The sequence below is a fragment of the Gymnodraco acuticeps genome, unplaced genomic scaffold (assembly GCF_902827175.1).
Source record: "Gymnodraco acuticeps unplaced genomic scaffold, fGymAcu1.1, whole genome shotgun sequence".
In the NCBI taxonomy this organism is placed as follows: domain Eukaryota; kingdom Metazoa; phylum Chordata; class Actinopteri; order Perciformes; family Bathydraconidae; genus Gymnodraco; species Gymnodraco acuticeps.
In genome coordinates, this window is record NW_022992130.1 from 962,255 (window position 1) to 973,594 (window position 11,340).

The following is an 11,340-nucleotide window of genomic DNA, read 5'->3' on the forward strand; positions in this document are numbered from 1 at the left end:
TTAAGTTATCAAGCCAATTGCATTACTTACTACAACTTGAATTTAGTTTTAAGTCAATTAACGCAGAAATCAGAGTTCAAATTACACACAATATTAAGTTGATGTAATTACCAACATTATTACGTCAACACAACTTAGAAATTAATGTTTGCAACTTAAAATGTTTATCTAAATCAATTAATTCAAATTTGTATCTTGCAACCATGCATTTAATTAAGTGGTGGTAAAAGGTCCCCTGAATGACGTTTTAGGGTGTGCTGTATATCCTCCAGCTTCTACAATTTAAGAGCCTTTTGTGAGCTGAGTCTTGGCACATGATGTCTTTTTTTTTGTATCTTTGTCACGCTGCAACATTTCTAATCAGTCTTCTAATGCTGAAGGCTTTAGTTCTCAATTTGATGTGGGGTTAAGTCCTCAAATAAAAAGCTTTATTTGACTTCTGTTGATTATATGCTCACTCAAGATGATGAAAAGCACATTTGTATATTTAGTTACAGAAACACTGTATCTTGGCTAGATTTTTATCAGGTTTGTTTTGTGCTCCTTAATTTAGATAGAGTCTTTATTGTCTATTTTCAAGGAAATATCTTGCAACAGTCCATACAGAGCCTTACATGACTACATACAAACATAAATACATTATACACCATAACATGTGTACTTTGTAAACTGCCTTCGCTTCTACTTTTTCCTAAATCAATTGATCTTATTCCTGTTTATGGAGTTATGTCTATAATTGTCGAACAATTACGAAAGTTTAAAATATTAAGTTTCCACTTCTTCATGGAGGTAAAAAAAATGTCAATACTGTGGACCTTTGGATAGTCGTAGCTTTGCTGGCAGTCAGAATCCGTCTTAGCCAAAGGGTCAAGCTGTGCTGTGTCTGGATTAGACCCTGAGTGGGTTAATCACTCACTGAACAATGCACAGGGGTTAACATGGTCGGGATGCTGTGTTAATAATCACATGTGCTTGCATACAAGCCCGGGAACACACCTACAAATGCCCTCAGTGATCCTAGTGAAGTAATCATGAACTGTGCGTGACTGTTTACTTGTTGGCACTCGGCTACCTGTGGATCCACAGCGCTTTACACTCAGCCGCTCATGCATACATGTTTCCCTGTTTGAGGCCTCGACTGTGACTAACACAGCTTCACTTTTGTATTATTTCTGTTAAGAGATCAGTTTCAGCAAGATTTATAGAAAGCAGATTATTTGTTTTCACGTCATAATATTTTCCACCGCCTCGATAGTGGCTGCAGCGGATGCTCATGCCATGCTGGGATGCAATCTGTTGTGCTGTGTGGCGTGACTGTTTAGAACAAGTTGAATCACTGTATACTGCCAGAACTTGTTGAGTCACCTCTCTCCTCTTGTTTCTCTCTCTCTGTCTCAGGTGGTTCCAGAAAGTGGGTCGGTAAATGGCAAAGCCAAAGCGCAGATGGAAGACACCCACACGGAAGCAGAGGAGGATGAAGGGGAGGAAGGCCACATACCTCATACACAAGCTCCCACCATCACCCACAAACCGGCCTCGGACCAAGGCGGACGGCCATCATCAGTTGTCAAAAGAGAGTCCGGGCTGGAGCTGACCAGCAATGCACTTCACCAGCATGTATGCTCTTCTGTTAATTTTCAGAATGGTTCTGCTGAGAACCTGACAAAACCTAACGGTGCTAATATGACCACTGGGTCACACTCTGATCTGAAGTCTGCTTTCAAATGGACTACTAATGCATCAGAGCCTCAAAGGACTATAATTGCTACAACTCCTAAAGACTGCCCTAAGAATGGACCCAAGACTTCTCCGGACAACATGTCAGTTCCACTAAAGAAGATCAAACTAGAGGAACCGTGGATGTGGATCCCTGAACAGCCCACCAAACAGCTGAGCGATGAAGACGAGGTCTGCGAAGACCCGCTGTCCACGCTGGCGGCCGTGGTGTGTCTTTCTGTCACAGAGAGAAAAGGACTGGAGGAGAAACTTTTCAGCTCACGGTCCTCCATTCTTTGCTCCATCAAAACAGAGCCACCAGATTTGTACTTTGTCAAAAAAGAGCCAGAGGACTTACAGAATGACTTGTTTCAGAAAAGCACTCCTGTTTGCCTGCAAAGGAATCCGCAATACATTAAAAGTGAACCTACTCAAGGTGTCTTGCAACAGAGCGTGCAGTCTTTGGCAGAGAGAAGAAATCTTAGTTTTGATCAGGCTATTGCTATTGAGGCCTTGACTCAACTGGCAGCTATACCTCAGAGCCCCGCAGGTTCCATTAAAACTGAACGTATGTGTGAACATAGCACTTCCAACACAAATACAACCCTGCAAGACGTCAAACACACACCAGCTATTCGCTACAACAAAGTGTCGGTCATCAGCTCGCCACTGCACCAGACATCAGTCATACGCCCTCCTGTGGCCAGACAAAGAAACGTCATCCAGTGCTCCCAGGGGTCTAACGCGAAGCTGTATCTGCACGATCTCTTAGAAGCTAGCTCAGACAGAGATAAAGCACCCTGTAGGAAGACAGAGCCGGGCTTTGGTTCTCATGTCATCAAGTCGGAATGCAGCTATAAATATCCCAATGACATGAGAGTCAGTAAAGATCATGAGCGATTGTTCGCGGAGGACAGAGACAGGGTTGTTGGTAAAGCAAGGAGGAACAGAGAGGAGGAGGAGGAGGTGGCAGCTCAGCTGGCAGACCTGGCCTTCATCATCCAGTCTCGACACAACCAGCACTCGGAGAAAAACCCTCAGAAAGGAACACCTGTGTCAGCCATCAAATACAACTACAACTGCCAGATATCCCCCAGTCAGAAAAAGCCCCCCGTGAAAAAAACAAGAGCAACGCCTTCCAAGCCCAGGAAGAAAAAAAGTGATGGACCTAATGAGGGAATCAACTGCCGGACCCCCCTCTCAAAACGCACGCCAAATGGAGAGATTTCCAGGGGGAGAGGCCAGAAGATTCAGGGGACACCAGTCCTTCACCACAAGAGGAACCTGTTTCTGCCTCAGGCTCAAATCGACCTGAACAGATACTTGGCTGAGGCTCAGGAGGAAAGGAGGCAACTCATCCATCACAGTAACACACACAGTGCAGCCCACCTCGGGCCGCAGACTCACAACTACAGCCCTCTCACAAGGCTTAACAACACCGGTCCAGAACAACACCCATGGTCACTTTCTAACGGTCCACTCCACCAACACAATCCATGCAACGGTCATGCTGGGCTGGACTATGAAAGGCATTTGTTTTCTCAGGGAGTGCATCACGGCGCTGATCCGAACACCAGTGCCGCCAATAACCCTTTCCTCAGCCACTCATCTGGAAACCATGGACTGTCCAATGGCTTCTCGGGGGGCCGGCAGTCCCCTCCTCCGAGCCAGCAGGGCTACTACAAGCTGGAGAGGGCAGGACCTGTCACTATCCTGTCCACTAGTACTGACGGGGTTCAGAGCCAGTCTGAAGAAACAACTCCTTCCAAGAACAACGTCAACAGCTTCCTGGAGTCTCCTATGAGTTTTTTGGATACCCCTACCAAGAACTTGCTAAATACACCTTCCAAAAAACTTGCTGATCTTCCATCCTGTGAATGCGTGGGTGAGTTATTCTTCCTATAACCTTTGAGAAGAAAAGTGTGTAGCATTTGCATTAGTGTCACATAATTAGATAAATTCCACTTTGGGGTTAAATGTACCCTTAATGTTGGCTTTGGAGCAATACTGCAACCTGTTTTTCTTTTTCTTATGCAAACACACACATACACACGCACACACACACACACACACACACATGCTGTGTTCTAATTCATGGGCCAATTCAAGCAAAAGGAGGCCACATTTCTTTGCGGTGCTTTGTTGAGCCATGTTGAGCTGTTATGATGTATTTGGTCTTGAAATGCGAACATACAGAGTGGTGGCCCCTGAACTGAGATCCAGATGCATTTACTGTGTATTTTACCTTTACATTTAATTAATCTGACTTCTTTATCAGGAGCGTTTCCCAAAAATATACCAACACCACATTGGATGGACACTTCTAAACCTGATAAAGTTGCTTTGATATCTGATACATCTTGTTTTTGATTCTTTCTGTCCACAGAACAGATCATTGAAAAGGAGGAAGGCCCTTACTATACTCACCTTGGGGCAGGGCCTACTGTTCCTGCAGTGAGGGAACTGATGGAGAACAGGTAGAGTGACTACAACTTTGTTTACACTGTGTATGTGGGTGTGCTTTCTAGCAAACATGCAAAGACCTTACTAGTGAGCCATGGTCTTGGTGGAATGGGGTGGGACAGAGTCTGTCATTAAAAGGAAGCATTGCTGAGCCAGCTCAATACGTGTATCCTCTGTCTCAGATACACACATGTTGAAACAGGAAACCCCTAGAGCTGAGACAAGAGGCCGTAAACCACGATGGAAGCCCGTTTAAAACATCTTGATGTCCATTTCAGTCCATCTGAAAACCAGACAAAAGAAACGTCATTCTGCACTCATTGAGACATTTAATGACATAGTTGTAATCAAACCAATTTGAGTATTTATTTTGTATGAAACACATTTTATAGAAATGTTTAATATCTCAGAGGGAACTCATTTTTTTCCCCCACTTCAATACATTTGTGACCAGTTTATTGGGTAGGTATTGACACAAAGATACAAAGCACAGGGCTGTTTCTTTTTAAGGTACGTGGTTCTCACAGGACAGCGACAAAGACATATGATGATCTTTAGAATATGATGCATTGCTGTAGATTAAACTATATATAAAGAAGATATAATTAGTACAGCTCTAAATATCTCACACATTAATGCAGCAGTCAAATGAATCTAAACTACTAAATATAAAATGATATACATGACATTTTACTGCACAATGACTACAAGGAATACACAATCCTAATATGTTTTCTTCCACTGATGATTACTACATATGCATTTTTTTTATTTGATATATTGATTGTCCATATATGTTGCCCTAATGTATGGATAACAATGTGATGTTGCCAGTGTGATATGCTCTGAGTTCAAAAGCACAACCTTATCGTTTCTCCTATGTGTGTTACAGATATGGTGCCAAAGGAAATGCAGTCAGGCTGGAAGTTGTTGTTTACACTGGGAAAGAAGGAAAGAGCTCCCAGGGGTGTCCAATAGCAAAATGGGTATGTAGCTTATGTTGTTTTTTTTTGTAGTTGTAGTTCCTAAATGTCCCGAATATGTGTTCTTTATATTAGGGCTGCTCGATTATGGCAAAAATCATAATCTTGATTATTTGGGTCAATAATTGTAATTGCGATTATTAAATGCGATTATTCATTGACTTTGAAAATATCCATTTATTGGAGAAAAAAATGTGAACAGTATGTTTTTAACAGTTGATTACCCTGAACTTTAAGTATAACTCAACTGACAAAAAAAAGAAAAAGTAATAATAATAATAATAAAAAAATAATCGTTTTATTTCGATTACGTTGTTTTCGTAATCGTTGCAAGCCATAATCGTAATCGCGATTAAAATACGATTAATTGAGCAGCCCTACTTTATATTGAAGGGTTCTTGTAGTTCCCATCAGAGACGGAAGTTAACCCAGATTCTTACCCTTCTGGTATCTTGTTGTCTGTTCCTCATTGCTGTTGTTTATCAGCTTGTATTTTTTTTATGCACCATCATCTGACAGGTGGTCCGGCGTAGCAGTGAACAGGAGAAGCTGCTGTGTTTGGTCCGCCGGAGGCCGGGGCACTACTGTGAAACGGCCGTGTTGGTCATCCTCATCCTGGCGTGGGAGGGAATTGCTCGGCCGGTGGCAGACAATCTCTACCAGGAGCTCACAAAGTCCCTCTTTAAATACGGCTCCCCCACCAGCCGCCGCTGCGCCCTCAATGAGGAGTGAGTACCTCTTTCTTTGTTTTGCAATTACACAATTTCTTCCCAACTTTGGTTCGTTTCATCATCCTCCTCCTGCTACTCCGTCTCCACAGTCGAACATGTGCCTGCCAGGGTTTGGACCAGGACACATGCGGAGCTTCATTTTCTTTCGGCTGCTCCTGGAGTATGTACTTCAATGGCTGTAAGTTTGCCCGCAGCAAGGTTCCGCGCAAGTTCCGCCTGCTTGGAGACGACCGGGATGAGGTGAGAGAGTGGTCTACTGCCAAAAACCCTAGTGGAAAACATCTAGTGCAATTTCTTCTGTTTGTTTGTCCTGTTGTAGTGATGTGAATTGTATTCGTAGGAAAGGCGGACATAATAATCAAATGTTTTCCAAATACTCCACTCCGAGTGGCTATGAAAATCACACCGGTATTTTTTTAATGAGCTGTTATTCACTCCAAATGCTCTTAAATCTGTCCATTACTTTTAGGAGGAGAAAATAGAGAACAACCTGCAGAATCTCGCCTCTGACCTCGCACCCCTCTACAAAAGACTGGCTCCGGAGGCCTTCCAAAACCAGGTATGAAACAGTAAACAGCTGACACACTATTTTAGGCTGACTATTTATATTATTTTCAAATGACCTGCTTTGAATCTTTTACCTCTTCACAACGTCTTGTCCTTTCACCTCTCATAGGTGGAGAATGAGTCGGCAGGGAATGACTGCCGTCTGGGTCGGAAGGAGGGTTGTCCCTTCTCTGGGGTCACAGCCTGTGTGGATTTCTGTGCCCATGCTCACAAGGACACTCACAACATGAATAACGGCAGCACTGTGGTGAGCATGCTATGAGTGTGACTCCATGTTATCTACTGTATCATGTGATTACATCTTAAGGGATTGATTGGACATGGTCTACTGTTTGTTTGAACAACTTGCCTTTTGTGTTTGCCCTTTTTCAGGTTTGCACTTTAACCAAGGAAGATAACCGGGCAGTGCCTAACATACCAGAAGATGAGCAGCTCCATGTTCTGCCACTTTACAGAGTCTCCGCAAGGGACGAGTTTGGTCAGGTTGAGGGTCAGTGGACCAAGATGCGGAGCGGTGCTCTGCAAGTTCTGTCCGCCTTTCCCAGAGAAGTAAGAAAGCAGCTTTTGCTATTTATTCTTATTGTTATGTTGTCAGTGGTTTGAGTACTTTGTTTCAAACAAGCAAAACACAATAGTATGCCTACTGTACTTTCTAAAGATCTTGCTGGCAGCAAGTAAAAAAGGCTATTATATAACATTGACTTCAGAAAAATGGGCCACTGTTGGCCTCTCTATAATTTTTGTTAAGCATCACCATCTTCTATAAAAAAATTACTTCATCCTACAACTCCAATAGTTTGCTTATTAAAAGCAAATGAGACATAATTGTGTACTCGGTGCAATAGTCTATTTAAAATGTACCTTGATTTACTGATCCCCCCATAACCTTGTATTTGTTTGCTTTTGTTAAAAACAAATGGTATTTGCTTTGCTCACTGTTCATACAATGTGAAAAATGCTAATAGGTAAAACGTTTCAAAACAGTAACCTGAGTGATGTTTTAAATCGTTGATTATATATTTGTTGTGTTCTTTAGGTGCGTCTCCTGGCTGAGCCAGTGAAATCAGCCCGTAAGATCAGGCAAGAAGCTCGTCTGAAGGCCCAAGCAGGGAAGCTGGAGAAGAAGCTCGGGCTGACTCCCCAAACTCCTGGGAAAGTGAAGAACGACACCCCCAGCAAAGGTATTAAATCATGTGGTTAATGTATTTTAATAGTTGGACATTGAGGTCAAAAGGTTATGTTGATGATTCATACATCAGCTTTTTATAAATACTTGTATTCTCTACTTCCAAAACAGAGCCACAGGGCTTCTCCAGCTCGTACAGACTGCCTCCAAGGCCTGCCAGCGATGGACGGTACCCACAGGAGAGGAATCAACCCGGCATTTACAACCAGAGCACCAGCAGCTACCCCACCTCGGGTGCAGGGGTCACCCCACAGAAGGAGGTCATCCCCCCCAACCACCATGGCCTGCCTGGCGGCCAGTTTGGACAGAATGGCTCAGCTGTTAATTATAAAACAGTGAGTGATGCTGTGAATGGTTATGCTTCAGCATCTGGTGGGCAGAGTGTACATATGCCTCCACATAATGCCCTTAGTGGCTTCCCCCATGGTTTTAAAACTGAGCCAAACGAGGTGCACTGCTCTCCTCTGCGCAGACCCTCCCCCAGTGGGAGTGCTCCTCCTCCCCCCTCCTTCTCCCCCAGACCTACCTCTGAGGGCCTCTTCAGCAGGCTCAATGGACTCCACAGGGCTGCTGGAGATGTCACTGCAGAGGTCAGGGGTCATGGCTTTCCTCCACTCTCTTCTCTCCCCCTTCCCCCACAGACTCCCCCGCCTGAACCAGAGGAATTGAAGCAGGAAGAGGTGTGGTCAGACAGCGAGCACAACTTCCTGGACCGTGACATAGGCGGAGTCGCGGTGGCACCGGCACACGGCTCCATCCTGATAGAGTGTGCGCGGCGGGAGCTCCACGCCACCACCCCAATCCTCAGGCCCGACCGCAGCCATCCCACGCGCATCTCCCTGGTCTTCTACCAGCACAAGTCTCTGAATGAACCAGGGCACGGGATGGCTATGTGGGATGCAAAGATGGCCAAGCGAGAGAGGGAGCGGGAGGAGGAGGCCGAGAGATTAAGGATGGAGGAATGTCTGGGGAATAACGGAAAAGGAGGTGTGGAGCAAGAAGAGGGAACAGGGGAGGATGCAGAGGGGACAAAGAGGACAATGCATGTCCCCACACGACAAGCTTGGACTCTCCCGAGGGATGGTGTTGTCACCGTGTCCCCTTATGCTCTTACCCAAGTGACGGGCCCCTACAATCGCTGGACTTAGTTGACATGTGTTACACACACACACACACACACACTCACACACACAAAGAAACTTCTACACTTCTACACCCTGTGCTTCTGCCTTACCTCATTCAACTTCAAACTGCTACTCTCATTTTTTAAAGTTGTTTTCATTGTGCTTTTCTAGAGTCTGTTTGTTGACTTTGCCCTTCTTGGTCTCTGCTTTCAAAGTGATGAGGAAGACCAAAGTTGGTTGGCTTTTTTAACTGTGAGTTTCTGTGTTTTTATTGTAAAGAGATGGTGCTTTGAAGCATTTCTAAGACGTTTTTAAACTGGTTTTATATTCATGATTAAGAACAAAAAAGATGTGATTATTTATTCTGATCATAACGATTTCTATTTAATTCCTGGTGCAAGTCTGTTTACTGCAAGATTTCTATGATAACCTGCATTGTGTTTTCAGAATTCACGTTGTACAGTAGGAATTTGCTCTTTTTTTTTAGCCAATAGTTCGCTTTTCATAAGATGAATCTCATTGGCTTCTAAGTTGGTGCCATTCTCACTGTAAAACCTGCTTAACACCATAACATCACATAATGTAGAAACAGGACTAATATTGTGCTTATAGTAACTACAGATTGTCACATTCGGCTGCCTCTGACTTCAGGTGGCAGTCGATGAAAGAAATGTTCTTCTTTGTTGATTTGTTTTCTTTATGTCTGGATGTTTTTCTTTTTATTCACAGATTTGTATGGCATATTAAGAAGCACTTTTTTTATTTTTTTAAACTTAACTTGAAAAGGTCCCAATCTTTAGGCCTAAATATGTATGTACAGATAGAGATATATGACAGTTTAGCATGATCCTGGTTTTATCTTTACAGTATTTTTCATTTAAAATTTGTTGAAAATGGCCTACATATCTAAGGAAATGTTAAACTTTACATACTGAGGAATCGTGAAATGCTGCAACAGTAAGGTGCTTACCATTATTAGCACTTAACTTATTTTCACCTTCTGGAAAATTATTTCAAAAAATCACAAGTGTGATTATAGGATTTCAAAAACGTACTTGATGGTGCTTATAAGACCTACTTATTCATTAAGTGTTTGATATGTCGCCGTTTTTTATGTCCATAATCATGTACAACAGTGTCTGAATAATCAGTTTATTGTTCTCTTCCGCTCTGCTTTTGTTGGAAAACCACTCAAACATCAGATTCCACTCAGACTAGAAGATGGTTTTTGGTGCTCGACCTTTGTGAAGACTTTGTTTTCAGAGAGCTTTTCCTTACAGGGTCAAAATAAGGGGGTTAGTGTCAACTCCTGGTGAATCAGGATCTTTTTTATTACCGGTGAAACAGAAGCTATTTGTTTTTAAAACCCAGCAATTAAATTATAGCACAAGAGATAATGACCTTTCACTGATATTCACACTGACACTGGTATAATGTTTCTTGAGAAACTTGTTGGTCTTTCAAACACTTTTACTTCCGTTTGGTGCTAATAGGACAACATTGACTTGACATGGTTATATACTGTACATTGGTGTCATGGTGCTTTTATACAACTCTACACTGATCTGATGTATGTTTCAATACAAAGGTAGTTTTTTTATTTTTCGGACAGACGGAGATGCATTTCTATCTCCACCATTGATCATGATACTTTTTAATTATCAGTGAAAAAAATCGAATGATTGTGCCGATTTTCCTCTAGCCCTCAAATGTCTTCCACTAATAACCAAAATCTGCAACAATTTTCAAAAAATCACAACACACACACAAAGTGAAATGAATGTAAACAGTTCTTAAATCAGTGGATTTAAAAATGTTGAACCCAACATGACAAAGTTACAAATGTTTTTGACTGACTGTGGGGACGTTCTCAATCTACATTGAAAGTATTTGTATCAACAAGGAACTAACAACTAGCACCAGCATTACAAATCTTTTAAAAAACGTTTATTAGTAGAAAATGTGTAAATATGTTTTGTGAACCATATTGTTCTTACTGTACTGTTAATGGTGTTTAGATAATGGATGCTCTTGCTTATTTTGAAACTGAATTACTGTACGTTGCTGAAAGTATATCCAGTTTAGACTTGAGAAGAGGCTACATTTAGCATTCCTTATATGGATGGCTGATCTCTTTTTGGGATTGTGAAATAAAGTCATATTTATATTTTGGACCTGATCATGATTTCCTCTCCTTATTTGTTGTGTGTGCGAATGCGGGTTTGTTCAGGTGTATAATCTAGGTGTGTGATGAATATGGAGACATAATCTATGCCATTTAACTGTTTAGTTCATGTTATGTGTGAGGGATTTTTTAACCTTTTTTTTTTTGATAGCTTGGGGCAGGGGGCTGATCTTCAAAATGTTAAAGTAATTATGATTTGCAGTCCGACGAAAAATTATTTTAAACGAATTCCACCTCAACCAGCTGTTAAATACACTTTCATATACATAATAACAATCTAATGATATAAGCAGGGCTGCACATAACTGGTGCGCAGGTGCGCATGCGCACCTCGGCCAAAAAAAGAGCACCGAGTCATTTGAAAAAAGGCGCATTTGCGTACCAA

General features: G+C 42.3%; 1 protein-coding gene across 1 annotated transcript in view; it reads left to right on the plus strand.

The window, feature by feature from the left end:
- The window catches only part of tet1 (tet methylcytosine dioxygenase 1), a 31,841-nt gene extending 20,892 nt beyond the window's left edge, over window positions 1-10,949 (plus strand). Inside the window, exons 3-12 of the mRNA XM_034203764.1 lie at window positions 1,399-3,601; window positions 4,103-4,193; window positions 5,072-5,165; window positions 5,682-5,890; window positions 5,983-6,133; window positions 6,363-6,452; window positions 6,570-6,707; window positions 6,833-7,009; window positions 7,497-7,641; window positions 7,758-10,949. Of these exons, the coding sequence (XP_034059655.1) occupies window positions 1,399-3,601; window positions 4,103-4,193; window positions 5,072-5,165; window positions 5,682-5,890; window positions 5,983-6,133; window positions 6,363-6,452; window positions 6,570-6,707; window positions 6,833-7,009; window positions 7,497-7,641; window positions 7,758-8,794 (4,335 nt within the window). The 3' untranslated portion in view covers window positions 8,795-10,949. The remainder of the gene's footprint in view (window positions 1-1,398; window positions 3,602-4,102; window positions 4,194-5,071; window positions 5,166-5,681; window positions 5,891-5,982; window positions 6,134-6,362; window positions 6,453-6,569; window positions 6,708-6,832; window positions 7,010-7,496; window positions 7,642-7,757) is intronic.
- The last annotated feature ends 391 nt before the right edge of the window (window positions 10,950-11,340 follow it).